The sequence below is a fragment of the Pelecanus crispus genome, chromosome 5 (assembly GCF_030463565.1).
Source record: "Pelecanus crispus isolate bPelCri1 chromosome 5, bPelCri1.pri, whole genome shotgun sequence".
Lineage (NCBI taxonomy): Eukaryota > Metazoa > Chordata > Aves > Pelecaniformes > Pelecanidae > Pelecanus > Pelecanus crispus.
In genome coordinates this window covers 62,150,421-62,166,260 of record NC_134647.1, presented here as the reverse complement: position 1 = coordinate 62,166,260, position 15,840 = coordinate 62,150,421, and the positions used below count along the sequence as shown (strand labels likewise).

General features: G+C 48.9%; 1 protein-coding gene across 2 annotated transcripts in view; it reads left to right on the top strand.

Moving 5' to 3' along the window:
* PDE4B (phosphodiesterase 4B) overlaps positions 1–15,840 on the top strand; it is a 194,609-nt gene that overhangs the window by 157,692 nt on the left and 21,077 nt on the right. For both annotated transcript variants that reach the window (XM_075711484.1, XM_075711485.1), the window contains one exon: positions 9,667–9,779. In XM_075711484.1, the coding sequence (XP_075567599.1) occupies positions 9,667–9,779 (113 nt within the window). The remainder of the gene's footprint in view (positions 1–9,666; positions 9,780–15,840) is intronic.

Sequence of the window (15,840 nt, the reverse complement as noted above, 5' to 3'; positions counted from 1 at the left end):
AGCGCATGTCAAACATTTTCATCAACAATTTCAGTATCACAAGCGTTATTCCTGGCAGCAGCATCTCACTCATTTCCTGTCATTTTTTGCAATTAGCAGTAGAAAGCTTTCACTTCACTTTTTTGTCTCTATCTTCCTCTATCATCTCTGAATGCAGACTCCATTGTTTCTGCTGCTTTTGAGCCTGTGTTAAGATTTTGTCTTCGTTCCCCCACGGCTGGATCTCCTCCAGTGCCACCTCTTCAGTGTACCTCTAGCAGTGGCTTTGCCTGTTAATCCCATCGTCTCTCCTTGCAGGGGTTTTGCTGCCCTGGCCTCTCTTACCACATCTCATGTATTAGCGCTGGGTAACAGAAAAGTCCACGTTTCTAAAATATTTTTTTGCTGAAAGTGTTCCTTTGAGACATGCTGCTCTCCGTTCATTTGCATGCAGTGCCTGTGCCCACGCCGTCTGCAGCCTGCCCGTCTCCGGCTGAGCTCCGGCACCCGCTGGCCCTGCTCTACTTCTCTCCCGGTGCCCAGCATAGCTGCATTGTGCCCGGGAGCAAAGGAAGAGCCCTTCGCTCTTGCTCCCACCTCCCTTGCGTGCCAGAGGGAGGCTGCAGTATAGCTGCAGATGTGAGAAATGTGAGAGGGGACAGCTAGAGTTACTGGTCGAACTGGAGTCCCAAAAATACAATCGGGAGGGGGAGAAGGGCAGGATCGTCCATTTGTTCTGGGAGTTGCTCAAGAACGTACTGGCTCCACCTGTTCCACAGGTGCTGGGGCTTTGTGCCTTTCTTAGCACATCTGCACTTATCTTTGCAAAAGATATAATTAGTTTCATTGCATACAATGAAATGTTGGGGAGGGGGGGGAAGTGCATCTCAATACTCTTGTCGTTCCCATGACTTTAGATTACTCTGTAATTCCAGCCCCGCGGTCCAGCGGACTGGGAGTGGGCAAGTGTCCATAAACCTACAAGAGGGAACATGTTCATGCACTAGCAGCGTTGCCAGCATGTGTGACGTCGGGTAGTTCTGCTGGATACATCTTGCTTTTGCATAGTACCTTCTTTTAGGTACATTTCTAGCTTTTGTGCTTGAGAAAAAGTTGAAAATATGGTCCATAGACTCCCTGGATATTGGAAAACATACAGGGCATCTATAAAAGAAGCCTGTAATTACAGGATACAGGGTTTTTTCTGTTTTTTTGCAGTTTGTAAGATGGTGCTATCAGACTTGGACATTTTCATTGCAGGTTTTAAATGAATCACTCCAGTTGTGCTCTGTGCCTTTGATTTTGTTTCCTGTGAATTTTCAAACCCATCTACGGAACAATTTTCTCACATATATTTGTTGGATCTGTTAGAACAATGGCTTAATTCAAGGAAATAGCTCTCTGCTCATGGGTAGTCATGAATGCACTAACAGGATACATTAAACAAATAAATTATTTGGTGTCAGTTATTCACTCGGCATTGTCAGGGATAAATATGTAAACATGTCCGCACAATCTGTAAGCAACCACAGATACATTAGGGAAGGCAAAGGGTAAATGGCTGACAGCCTGCACAAGTCCCTATTCTATCAAGTTTTGGCATGTTGTTTGTTGATAGACCTGTTTTACTGAACATGCTCCATGCTCCTGGGTTTGAGAGTGATGCTAGACACTGGCTAGTAATTATTGCAGGGCATATAACTAATCTCGCTTTCTGAAGTTAAAATAGCCATATTCTTCTATTGAAGGGAACTGGAGGGAGCACCTTTGGTGATCCTGATCTGTGTGACTTTTATCGAAGCCGAGACCACATGAGTACCTTGTTAAATCACACAGGCCACCCTTCCTTTTTTTCCCTCTTTTCCTTTTCCTTTCCCTTTTCATTTCCCTTTTTTTCTTCTCCTTCTCCTTTCTTTTTCTCTCCTCTAACTTGCATCAGGACTTACAGTCAAATGGGTCTCAGGTGAAGCACAGATGAGTGGATCAGCCAGTGGATCAGTCTTTTGTGGATCAGATCATGTGTGAGAATCCCACAGAGGGGACTTCTGCCAGCTTGCTTAGATATAAGCTCTTAGTCATTAGTAGTCAAGGACTGAGAAATGTAAATGAAGCCTTCAGTAAACATTAATGATATCTATACTGCTCACAAAATAATAATATGTCATTCACATGAGGATCTCCCTTCTCTTCTTAATCTTTTTTGTCATCTATAGTAATGACAACAATTATGATAATCTATAATAAATATAGTATATAATTAAAAATAGGTTGTCTTAAAGTCCTCTGATGAATTCTAAGCGCTAAAGACTCATAATATGTATTGTTATGATTTTTAAGAAATGTCCGTATCTGAATGTGCTTTCTTTTTATTTTTCTTACTTTGTAAATTATTTTAAATATCTGTAAATAAGCAAAATATTCAAATGTGCCCCAAACCTCTGGGACAGGGGTTGTGTCCTATGAATTCACACTGAGAAGTAGATACATTTTAAAATTGCACCCTTAATGTTATTTTCAAGCATTTCTACAAGTTAGGAGCCTGGGAGTGTGCTTCCAAACATTTCCTAAAGCAGAGTTTTTAGTGCCTGCAAGTGGTTTCATGCACCAGGATAAACATTTACATGTTCCCATACAAGGACATGAGGACTTCAAAAGCCCCAGCTCACCTAAGAGCTGTAGTGGAACTCAGTTCACTAAATCTACTGATTTTGACCATTTGTTTCCCTGTCACTAGTGGGAGTTAGGAAGCATTTTCTTCTGTAATACTTGTATTTTGAACTTCTGTTTCTTATGAGTGTTTGTCTGCTTCAGCTTTTGTTGAATTTTATCAGTTTATTAAACATTTGGGGAACATTTCATTGCCTGCCTGTTGCCACGTTGTACATACTGGATTTGGGAACAGATCCAGTATTAAAACCTTTCCAATGCAAAGTGAGCAACTACTCTTATTAATTTTACTTTTAAATGAACAAACTTGATGCCGAGTCTGACTTGTTGTTGAGGTAACGTTAAGATAGAGTGATAATATTTTTTATTAAATCAGCTGGAATTACTGGAAAATGGGCACTTTGGGGACCTCAGTGGCTGTCCCTCAAGTCTCAGATGAATTGCTGCTATGAAGGGAGGCTGGAGCTGAGCGCAGAGTGTTTGTGGGGAGGATGGCCTCAAATGTTAAAGAAGTTTATAATTATAAATAGCTCCAATTTATTGCAGCTGTGATGCAATTAAAAGTAAATAACCCAGAAGATGTCTTACTGGCGCTGTAAACAAGTGTCTTTGCATGTGGAATAGGATATACTGTGCTAAAGTTGGGAAGACCGCTGTAAGCTGCAATGCCTTGCTTTTTGCCCTTCATTGTAGAAGTTTCTCTTCGAATTTTTTTGGCCTAGAAAGCAGCCCTTTTTGATAGAGATTATTCGGGGGGGGGGGGGGGGGGGGGGGGGGGATGTTGAGTCTTAAACTCTACATGCCAAAGGTTTACGTGTGAAGTTACAATCCATTAGAAGTAACTATTTCTTTTCCTGCAGAATTAGAAATTAAGTCTTTTATCAGTACAGTCAGTCCATTATTTGATCTTTAAGAGCTGAGGAGAGCTGAGTTTGTAAAGATGACTGCAAATATTTGCATTCAGTGTTTCTCACCTGCCAAATTGGTCAATCTGTTCACCAGGTAGAAACCCATTAGTAATATTAGCCTGCTAGATCATGGAAAACTTAGTTATTTGGCACCTGCAATATTCTACTGAGCAAAGAGAAAAAAACCCGCAACTCCCTTCCAACCTTTTTAACTCAGCTGTTTGGGACCTGGTATTTTGTCCACTCTTAAAGCATTTTAGACTTTACACTTTCTGCCAGAAGTAAGGCATGCTATGTCTTTATTTATTTATTTAAGAGGGACTAGGGTGACAAGAGAGAATCGTGAGGGAATCAGGAGAGAGAAGAACTCACTTTGAATTTTGGCGTTTGGATCTAGTTTCAAAACGTTTCCTAACTTGGTTTATTTCCTGCATAACTCAACAGCAAAGCCACCATTCACTCCTGCAGCCTGGGGACTAGGGTCTCTGCTCTCTGCCCCGCCATCCCGCCTTGCTGCCTCGCGGGGCACGGTGTGTTTGGGTAACAGGATGGGGGACAATGAGTTTGTGGGTTGAGAGGAACCAGACTGCGCGGCTGCAGCTGCAGATAACATTGGCCTCGTGCTCAGAGATATCGCGGCCAGCGGCGAGGGCGAGCGCAGGGGCTTGCACACACACCCATGCAGCAACGAGGGGCTGTAGCTCTGTGCTGCAGAGAAGCGTGGTACAGACGGGGTGGCTGGGGGAGCGTCGGGCAAGAGTTCATCCTATTAAGTCCCCTTCTCATCTGCAACACATCATAGGCCTTCTGATGAAGCGCATATTTGCTGTTATGCTGAAGCACTCCCAGGAAGGAGAATGATCTCCAAAACTTTTCACTTTTCAAGTATTCAAGACGAAAAAAAGCCTCAAGTCCATATTTGTTAGCAGCTCTCACTGTGAGAAAACAATAGCATGGCTAAGTCAGTAAATGGGGAAAAAGGTTCTAAAAATGGGCTGCTAAGTCACTTCTCTAGTGAGAGATACTGTATGCTCCATCATCTTACAGAGGTGAAATAGGTGGCAAAAAATACCAAAAATGTAGTTGTTGCAAAAGACTGGCACATAAATTAATTGCATTTAAGTACGTCAGAGCGTTCTAAGTGCCAACGGAAAAAATATTAAACGGAAGGCTTGGCCAGTCTGTCCTCTGATGGACTGGCAGCAAATCAGGTCTTGTGATGAAATGTCACCTCAGTTCCTGCTAAACTGTCATCGGGATCAAAAGTCGTGCACAAACACCATGTAATATTTGAAAACTGAAACAAACTCCTTTTGTTAATTAGTTCTTTATTTTGTCTCAGAAATGATGTCACACAGGGCACTAGAAAAAATGACAGAAACGCCGGTTATAATTTTATGGGTAAGGGCTTGGTTATGCAACACCCAAATATAAACTGAAACATAATACAGTTGAAGGCGCGTCATATAGTATTCCAGGAGACCATATCCAGAAATTGTAGACCGTTTCCGTAAGTGACCGTGTGCATCAGCTGTACCGGGAAGGTTATCGAAGCCTGTGAGTGGAGAAGGTTTAAGAGTGTTTCTGGCAGAGGGTGTTGCACTCCTGATGTCAGTGGGACGCTCACCTCGGCTTCAGGGAAAGAACATGTCATGTAGCATCTAAACTTCTGTTTACTGTTTATTTGAATCCCTGTAGTGACACTAGATACCACTCAGCAAGAGAATTCCCATGCACTTCGTCTTTTCCTCTGACAATTCCTTTTCTTCTCCCCCTGCTTCTGTAGGGTTCCTCCATTCTCCCATTTGCATTTTAAGCCTACCATTGCTTCCAGTCCCCTCCTGTGCCCCACACTGCCACCTCTGCAGAAGCAAATGCTGCTGCTGCAGGCAGCGTTGGCACTGAAGCATCACGGGCTGTTGAGAGTGTATCGTACTCTCGTGTGTCGTGCTATATCGAATGCAGCGCTGGCTGTGCCTTCTGCAGGGGCTGATGCTGCAGGACCACTGCGCGGGGTGGAAGGTGGCACAGTGCGTCAGGAAGGGAGGAGCTGCTCCTTCTCCGGAGATCTGTGTTGGGTTCTGCTATAAAGTATGTTTTCCCTTATCAGTATCAAAATGTCCTGTTAATTTTAAAATATTCAAATGCGATTAAGGTGGTATATAGCCATGAATACTAACCATTAAGAAAGTTAGAAAATCTGTGTTATTCCCTTTTAAGATAATTCCCACAGAAAGTTATTACATTCGTAGAAGAGCAACTCCTAATTGGCTTTAAATCTGACTTATTTTGGGATAGCTGTGTATCTTACAACATTTTGTTAGGGACTTGGACTATGTATTTTAATTTTACATGTTGTTTTTCAAAAAAAACCTGGTGCAAATTTAGCCTTATTTGTGGATCGTAGCCAGTGCTTTCACAATTTGTTTGTAAATAGTCACAACAAGTTAAGAAACAGGGACTTAGCAGAGTTGCACGTTTCCTAGGAGGGCTTGTTTGATACGAACTGAGGTTTCCAGGTTGATTGGTCTCAGGCTGGATCACTTAGAAAGTGGCTTAGGGGACAGTTACCAAGTTTCTAAGAAGGGTTGACCTCAGGCTGTCTTCCTTCTGTCCAGGAAGATAGTGGCTTTTCTTCTACTTGGCTGTCTAATTTCTTGAAACTTGTACGAATGTGGTATCTTTGACGTACTTACTGGCCGAGCAAATTGAGCTCAAACCCACCAGCAGGTTCAGAAATGACTGAGAAAGGAGGGCAGGGAGGGTGGAGAAGCTGAATGACATGCAGACACCTGGAGGGAGGCATGCCATCAGAGCCTCATTTCACAAGACTCATTTCCTTAAGAAAATGAGGGAAAAAAATATTTAGATTTGTCAAAACCAAAAGACACTTAAGAATTTAAGAAGAGCTGCCGAAGGATGCAGGTGATACCCAGGTGGAGTTGTTGGGCCTGCTAGTGGAAATGTGCAGGCGTAGTGTCAGAAAAAGCAAGTTCTGAAAGAAATGTTAACTGTGCTTTTATATAGAAATACGATTCTTCTAGATCAGGCACTAAACAGCTTTTGAACAGTAGCAGATCTCACCTTTTTTTTTTTCCTTAAAATGATACTTAGCAAGAACTGTTTACTATCACTTCACTGTATCTTTGCCATTGAATGACTAGAGGTATTTTAAGTGGCAGCTTTCAAAACATCTGCATTTAATTCCTTAATCTATTGTCCTCTAAATTTTTTTGTTGAAAAGGCTTATGTAAGTGGTAATACTCATATTTTTACATGAGTAAACCATGCTTCAGCCTGAAGGGATCCCCACTGTTCACAGGCTTCCTTCAGGTATCAAAGCAGAAAGGCAGCTCACATGCTGCAAAACAGCGCAAAACCAGTGGGAAGGAAGGGTCATTTTGCACAACCGTCCAGATCGACTGTGCGGACAGTACGGTTCAATATTTAAACATATGGTCAGCTCCTCTTTAGTTTGTCTGAGGAGATGATTTTTTTCGTATTCCGAAAATCATGATTTAGCCTGTGTGAGTTTTATCAATGCAAACAGTTTCTATTACAAGGAATTTGAGCCCTTCCAGGTCAACTAATTTAAATGATAAAGTAGTTGATAGAGAATATGCATGCTAGAAAGGAACATACGCCCAAGTTCTGTGTGTTTTGGCTATTTCCACCTGCTTTTTGATATATGTATCACAGAAGTATGCAAGAACGAGATTACTTGCCATGTTTGGAGCTCTGTGAGCACAGAAAAAACATTAACTTTCAATGGCACAAAGATTCAGATTTACTGAATCTTTAAAATGTGTCTGTGCCAAGTGCTCCCTGCAAGTTCATTGCTGAATTACCCTTTGGCAGCATTTATTTTCCGCCATGTAACTTCAAACACTGAACGTACGGTCTCTATACAATACTTATTAATGAAGTTCATTGCTTTATGGATATGGTGAATGATGAATAGGATTTATCCTTATGAAGGCAGATAGCGGCACGGGGTGCACTTCCTTGCCCTGAGGACGCGGAGGGCTGCGGAGGGAGGCAGCCCTGCGGGTAGCACACCCCGTGCAGTCCCAGCACGCGCTTGGTAGGGAGGGCAGTGGCATACGCATGTATGGGACATATGTGTATACAGTGTATGTGCTATACAGTAGATACTTTGCTGAGTGTATATCATAGCGATCCTGACCTCTGATGTCACTGTTACCTGCTCAGCCAGTGCCATTAGAAATGCTGAATCCATTAACTTTGACAGATTTATGGGGTAAGCATATGTCACTGGTATTATGAGAAGCAGTTACATTCATGGGGAGATTTTATGATTCACTGTATCCGCTTATGTAAACCTTAACTTTTACGCCGAGAGCCACTCGGGAGCACGTTTTCCTGCTGGCAGGGTCAAGGAGCGGAGCTTGGTGGGAGCAGGGAGCGGGGGCTGGCGGGGTTGGGGAGTAGGGCTGGCAAGGCTGGGGTGCAGGGCCTGCTGGGGAGCACAGGCAGAGGGCAGTGGGGAGCAGGACCTGCCGGGTGCAGGGCTGATGGAGTTGATGGTTGAGGCTGGTGGGGAGCAAGGGCCGGCAGGATTGGGAAGCCAGGGGTGACGGGGAGCAGGGATGGCCAGGTCGGGGAGCAAAGCTGGTGGTGCTGGTGAGCAGGGCCAGGTGAGGCTGGGGAGCAGGAGCTGGCAGGGTGCAGGGGTTGGCAGGGTTAGGAAGCAGGACCCGGTGGGGTTGGGGAGCAGCATGGGTAGGACTGAGGAGCAGGACCAGGTGGGGCTGGGGAGCAGTGCTGGTGGGATTGGGGAGCAGCGTGGGTGGGACTGGGGAGCAGGACCAGGTGGGATTAGGGAGCAGGGCTGGCAGGGTTGGGGAGCATAGCCGGTAGGGTTAGGGAGCAGGACCAGGTGGGGTTGGGGAGTAGGGCTGGTGGGGAGCAGGACCAGGCAAGGTTGGGGAGCAGAGCTGGTGCGGCTGGGGAGCAGAGCTGTTGGGGAGCAGGACCAGGCAGGGCTGGGGAGCAGGGCTGCTGGGGCTGGGGAGCAGGGCTGTTGGGGAGCAGGGCTCTTGGGGAGCAGGGCTGTTGGGGAGCAGGGCTGCTGGGGAGCTGGGCTGCTGGGGCTGGGGAGCAGGGCTGTTGGGGAGCAGGACCAGGCAGGGCTGGGGAGCAGGGCTGCTGGGGCTGGGGAGCAGGGCTGTTGGGGAGCAGGGCTGTTGGGGAGCAGGGCGGCTGAGGAGCAGGGCGGCTGGGGCTGGGGAGCAGGGCTGCTGGGGAGCAGGGCTCTTGGGGAGCAGGGCTCTTGGGGAGCAGGGCGGCTGAGGAGCAGGGCGGCTGGGGCTGGGGAGCAGGGCTGCTGGGGAGCAGGGCTCTTGGGGAGCAGGGCTCTTGGGGAGCAGGGCTGCTGGGGCTGGGGAGCAGGGCTGCTGGGGAGCAGGGCTGTTGAGGAGCAGGGCTGCTGGGGCTGGGGAGCAGGGCTCTTGGGGAGCAGGGCTGCTGGGGCTGGGGAGCAAGGCTGTTGGGGAGCAGGGCTGCTGGGGCTGGGGAGCAGGGCTCTTGGGGAGCAGGGCTGCTGGGGCTGGGGAGCAAGGCTGTTGGGGAGCAGGGCTGCTGGGGCTGGGGAGCAGGGCTGCTGGGGAGCAGGGCTGCTGGGGCTGGGGAGCAGGCCCGGGGAGCAGGCTCCGGCAGGGCGCAGGGGCCCAGCCGGGCGGGGAGCGGGGCTGGCGCAGGAGCAGCACCCCGGGCGCGGGCAGCGCCGAGCGGCGGGGGCGGCCCGGGCCCCCCGCAGCAGCCGGGGCGGGGGAGGCGGCGCTCCCGGAGCCGCAGCCCGGCTCTGCCCTGCCCGAGGGGCGCCCGGTTCCCCCGTCCCGCGGGGGCAGGGCGGGCTGCGGGGCCGGGGCGGGCCGGGGCGGGCCGGGGCGGGCGGCCGGGGCCGGGGCCGTGCCGGGAGCCAGCGGCGGGCGGGGATTTGCTCGCCGGCGGCGAGGGGAGCGCAGCGGCGGCCGCATGATGAGGGAGCGGTGCGGCACCTCCGGCGGCGCTGGCGGCGGCTCGGGCGGCCCCGCCATGGAGAGGCTGCCGCCGCGCCAGCCCGACTACATGTCCGTCTGCCTCTTCGCAGAGGAGCCCTACCAGAAGTTGGCCATGGAGACGCTGGAGGAGCTCGACTGGTGCCTGGATCAGCTGGAGACCATCCAGACCTACCGCTCCGTCAGCGAGATGGCATCCAACAAGGTGAGCCGGGCGGCGGGGGATGCGGAGCGGGGGTGCGGAGCGGGGATGCGGTGCTGGGGTGCGGAGCGGGGGTGCGGAGCGGGGGTGCGGACGGCAGCGCGATGCCCCCCGGCCCGTCTGCGCCTCCGTACCGGGGAGCACCGCCGCGGTACTCCCGGGGAAGGAGGTGCGGGCTTCCCCCGCAGGGCCACGGCCGGCAAGAACTGGCGGTGGCGCGGCGGGACGGCGCGGGGAGAGCGATCCTTCCCGCCGGGCTCATTTCTGAGAAGTAAAAGGTTTCAATTAGCGCCGGCCCTTTCGGAACCGATATTACCAGAAACACTGTGAAAACGCCCGCGTTTAACAAATTATCACTTCAAAAGTCAATTATCTTCATTGTTGCCTGTCCGTAATAATGGCAAACTCTAAACATTGTGGTACGTTGTTTTATTGCTGTTTTGTCTTTCGGAAAGCGTTTAATTTCGTTTTTAATGTGGTGGGCTGGCTCAGCACCGCTTGCCAGCACATGATGAGGGTGCGAAGTCAAAGATTGTGCATAGGGAATGCGCTCCGAGAGGAGCTGCTCGCCCGCCTCCCGGGACTTTTTTTTTTTTTTAGTTTTTACTGAACGAAGGGGGAGTTTTGAGTTTTTGTGCGAGGAGTATGGTGCTAAAATAAAGTAAGAGAAGTACGCTGTGCTAAAAGTCGAAGGAGCAGGAGGGAGAGCGGAGAGTCCCGGGAGCGTACTGAGAAACAGCAGAGAGGAAAGAAAGCGAAATGCGAGGTCTGGAACCCCTTCGTGCAACTTTGGGAAGTTGATGTTCCTGCCCCCGCCTCCCCGTGCTGGAGCCGGGCTCCCCAGCCCCGTCCCGCCGAGCCAAAGCATCAGCCGAATTTCGCTTCAGCATCTCCCCGAGTCAGAGCTCGGTTTGCCGGGTGGCTGGAGCTGGATGGCAGGCGCTCCCTCCCCCGGGGCCGGAGCCGCCTCCCCGCTCTGATCCCAGCCGCTGCCCGGGGCAGCGCTTGGCTGCCAGCGGAGCCTTCACACCTCCGGGACAGGCTGGCTGCTCCCCATCCCCGTGCCTTGTTTTTTCAAGCGCAGTTTCTGCACCCAGGCTTTCCTGCGGTGTTTACAGCCGTGCGTTGTCCGACGGAGCGGGTCACAGAGTCCCAGACTGAGCTTGCTCGGTCGTTGGGATGAGGGCTGTGCCTGCTGCATCCGTGCCTTTGACCAGTTGCCATGGTTAAACCCAGGTCTGAGTTGCACTGCACGAACCCGTTGTTGTTATTTTTTTTTCCTAATTGGAAATAAAATGAAATCAGAAATGCTGAATCATAAACTGATTTTATGGAAAAAGTTAAGCAAAGAAATCCCGTGTTATTTCAGCTTCCTTCTCTGTTAGTGATTACCACGACGTGCAGGGGCAAAGGAAGCAATAAAAGTTTTATAGACCGAGCTTTCAAGAAAGGAATATTATTTTTTTGAGTTTGTGCTGAGGGAAGCCAGGGTGAAAGTTGAGGAGGGTTCGGGCTGCAGAGAAGGCTGCTGCTCCAACGTGGATGCTGATGCCCTTCGTTTTGAGATTTTGGGGGTTTTTTGATGAGTCTGGGCTCCTGAAGCTGAAAGACTAACTAAATTGCTTATTGTAGCAATTAAAAGTTGTGATCCCTCTGTGTGCAAGTGGCTTGCAGCTGGGTCGAGCAAAAGGTTCCTGAAACTTTGTTCTTTCATAACCAGTTTCTGAAATGTCTGCACTTTTTGGTCAACTTCCAGTATCGTTTTCATCTGTGAAAGAAAAGCTAACGGCCTCACACCTCGCTTTCCTTTCCTCATCAGCGGTAAATATTGACACAAATTAGTTTGGGGGTTTGTGGTTTTTGGGTTTTGGTGGCAGCCGTACAATCTGCAGAGTGATCTTACAGTGCAAGAAGCCGTTGGGTTGGAAACGTGCATCTTCAGGAGGAGGCTGCAACGGACCTTAATTGGGCAGGTTTTGCCCTTCGCCGAGTATCCCACTCAACTGCCTGCTTCAGTCAAAGGCATTTAAATTTGTCACCGGTAAATAGCAAAACAGTCAGATGTTTTGAAAACAGGATGCTTGGGCTCCACATTATTAAAGAAAAACGGAAAGAGAAACAGTATAGATAGGAAGAAAGCAAATAGACTCAGCATGCTCCCAAGTGCAAGAGCAGTATAAACAGTGACCTATCTGCCTGACCTCCGCTCTCGCCGAGTTCCTGGCCCCGCGCCACCCAAGCCAAACTACGTCATTTCAGACTGATAGTAGGCATGGCACAGCTGTTGCAAGTGTGACTCGAATTTCCTGTCTCCTTCCTGACAGACGTAGTTTAGAAAATCCAGAGTTGCAACAACAGCAGGCAGAGAGGGAGGATCTCAGCGTACGCGTTCGCAGGGTGATTCTCAGAAGTCCTGCACCAAAAAGGAATCGCTGGGGGGAAACGCCATGCAGGACGGCATCCTGGCTGTAAGCTGATGGTTTTCGGAAAACATCAGTTAAAACATGTGCGTATACTTTTTTAAGATGTGAATTAATTACAGAAGTGAGGAAATGAGCAGCTAATCTTACTGTGAGCTAACGAGCCTGATTGCACTGACATCACTGTGAGCCAAGGGAGCACTGCCGCTGGCACAGTGGGACCCTACAGTCCTTCGAGCGGGGATCGGACATAAAACTGGCAAAGAGGGGAACTCTGTTCCTCGGGTGTGCTGTTGTCGGCGTCTGTGAGTCCTGACGCATTACCAGAGCAGTGCCTGATCTGCAAAACAGCCCAAGTCCCTTTCTGCTCTAGCTGCAAGCTTCTGCTAAAGAACAACTGACCATGCACTGGTGCCCTTAACTTTCTAAAATAGAGAAAAAAACTACCTGGAAAACTACTTGGTTGCAGGGAATGCAGCCAACATGAAGGGAATTTATTTTCCTGACATTACACTAATCTTTTGCTGTGAGCAGAGTATGGCACTGCAGCTTTGCAATGAAACAAAATTACCTGTAAAGCTCTGTAGGCACTCAGTGCTGCCTGCAAGAAGTAGACCACACATATTTACATTATAGTAATATATATATTCTTTTTTTCCTGCATTTATCACTCTGTCCAGCTTCCAGCTCAGGCAACTGCTGTGTCTCAGAACGATTTGTGAGTCATGGGGCTGCTGATAAAGAGGGGGTATTTTCTCTCTTGCTGGCCACCCTGTAATGTTACGTTTGGCATTAGGCAGCTGTCCGCAGCCTCGCTTGTCCTGCAAACAGAAGCGCAGGACCCTCTCAGCTCTATTACCTAATATAGCATTTGGGAGCTGGGGGAGGACATGCTCAGTGCATCCCCCAAATCATAAAAAAGGCGCAAGTACTTTTCCCATCTGAAATGCTGGTCTTGCTAGCTCCAAGTTTTTATGGGGCCGCAATACCATAGAAATGAGGGATGGAGAAAATGTATTATTTCTCAAGAGCTACCTGCCTGTCCATGCAGGATACAGCCCTGATCATGCATAAAATGGAAATATCTGAATGGACCTAAGCAGCACCTTGCCATCTCCTTAAATTAGACCAGTCTTATTTAGAGCTTTTTTGCAGTCCATTGAGTAAGTAAATGGACAGATAACCTAATTTGTGGTCTGTGGAGATATTCTAATTTTGAGTAGACAGAGGTGGTGTCATCAGGGTGCCTGCCTTGTGCTCTTGCAACTTTCGAAACCTGCTTCTGTCCCCGGACTGTTCCCTGGGGGACCCTTCCCTGCCAGCACTGCCCATGCAGCTACAAACACTGCAGAGTAAATCCTTAAACTCTCTTATTTCGACTCTTAAAGACGTCTCCATTACTACCAAGTGCTGAATAACATGACTCAAATCTTGCCACCCAAGGCCGTTTTCAGCCAGCAGCTCGGGGCAGCAGCACGGCAGGGCTCCACACTCCTATCAGTGGCTTGTGAGCCAGAAGCCACTAAGATAAACATAACTGATTTCATTTTGCTTGTATTTCAAAGGGCATTTCGGTCAGAAAAGAGGAGCAAGGCCGCACCTAGCTTTCAGGAGACAGTGGCTAAATAAACATCTGGAGACTAATGTAAACTGCTGAGGTCCATGGTGGAGGTCGAGCACGGCGCGCGGCCAAGTGCCAGCAGCGTATGTGCCGGGCTGCACAGCCTCCACGCTTGCTCGCCTGTGTTCTGCCAGTCCATCAGCCCTGAATCTTGTCCTCTTCGTACGTGATGTTTCCCTTAAGTGGTGCCGAGCTGTTTAGTCTTTTGCTTGCTTTTGCTGTAACTTCCTTTGTTTAATATGCTTTAAAATAGCCGAGCACCGCACAAAGAGAGGCTTGTTCACTAGTGCAGCAGCCAGCGAAACAAAGAGACTTCCACGTCTCCTGTTTTTACAAGCCAGGATGAATCACTGAGCTGTGCACGCGGTTCCCCAGCCGCACGCCGGTATTCCCCTTGCCCGGGGACTCGCGTTACGGAAACAGGGATCCACGAGCGAGTGCCTGGGAGAGCTCTGCGGAGTGCGGCGGGTCAGTTGGAGCAGCCGCTGGCATTGCTCCGTACCGTCCCCGCAGCGCTGGTCCCTGCAGAGCCCTAACGCACGTTGCGTGCTCCGCAGCGGTTAACCATTTCTTAGACGTACAGCTGCTGTCTGCAAAGCAGGACACTATAGACAATCATTGTGCTTGATGAACGGTGCAGTAGGAGCTCTTTATACCTGAGGTTGGGAATATTCACTCCATCTTTATTTGTGTTGAGGTTGTCTTTGTTCTAGAGGACAGGGCACTGTATTTCTTAAGGCAAAGCTGCATGTGACGCAGGACCCAGGTTTTTTAACAGGGACACTTGGGAGTGGTGAACATGAGGTTCCAGTGAAGCCTGCTGGGTGAGGAGGAGCCAGCTCTGGACGGTGGCTCTGCCCCAGAGTGTGAAGCCCCTCAAAGCTCCTCATGGATGTTCAATGCTTGCGGAGCTGGGTCCAATCATCTCCTGTGTATCACTTCTCATCACTATCATAAATGGACTTCTAGGGTAGCTGTCTCTGTATCCACCCTATTCCTACTCCCTTGCTTTTTGGCCACTAAAATAAATCATGCTGATTATATCAAATATGTCATAAGAGTGGGGTGGAATAGTGGGGCTATACATGGCCTTACTTAACAATCTAATAGTTTAGTCTTGCAAGCCCTCTGGACTGCCAGTTTCCAGATACCTTAATTAAACTGATTCAAATATTAAAAAAACCCAAAATATTGGAAAGCTGCACCATTGTCTGTGAAAAGTGCCTGTACAGTGTCAGGAGCCAGTGCCACCATTCGAGATGCCCTCCTAGAGCAAATTGACTTTGAGTGGTGGATGCTTTCTCATCCTCCGGCACTGTTGCAGTAAAAGGGTGGGAAAAGCCCATACAAGGCGATCCCACGGCCACGCGCAATACGTGCCGCCGGCGCGCATCTAGATAGGCACAGCAGAGATGAAGACTTTGGGGTTTGAATTTTGCTTCAAATCCATCTTCCCAGGAGCCTTTCTGGGGAGCTGCCATCCTCTGGGACACAACAGTGCCCAGGACGTTCTAGCACGTCCTTTAAACATCTCTGCTTGTACTTGGATGTGATGGGTTTTAAAGTTCTGCATTCTCAGACTTTTACGTTATAACACATTAGGGTGGGGCTTAAATAAATAATAGCTCAAAGGCAGGTTCAAAATGAATCATGATTTGAGGGCAGGACTAGAGAGTGACTAACTGTTCGGAGCAGTGACCTCTCTGGAAGTGCAGTGAGGATACTGGAGTCACATGAAATCTCAGAGGAGAAGCATCACTTAGGATGGGAGCGTGCTGTGAAGGATTTCAAAGTAGGATTTAATCCTCAGAGCAGTCCTAATCCTGACCCTGATTTTGTGGACCAGGCCAGTTTCCACAGCCTGACTCCGGACTCCTCGTTTTTTACCCAGTTGCAGAGCAACTGCTTTTGGTGGGGCAGCTGGTGATCAAAATATTTGCACTAAGTGAAACTTAATTGAAAGATATTGTGTTATCAAAGCCAGAGCATGTTGTGGAGATGTATTGGTTTGAAGGCTCATCCG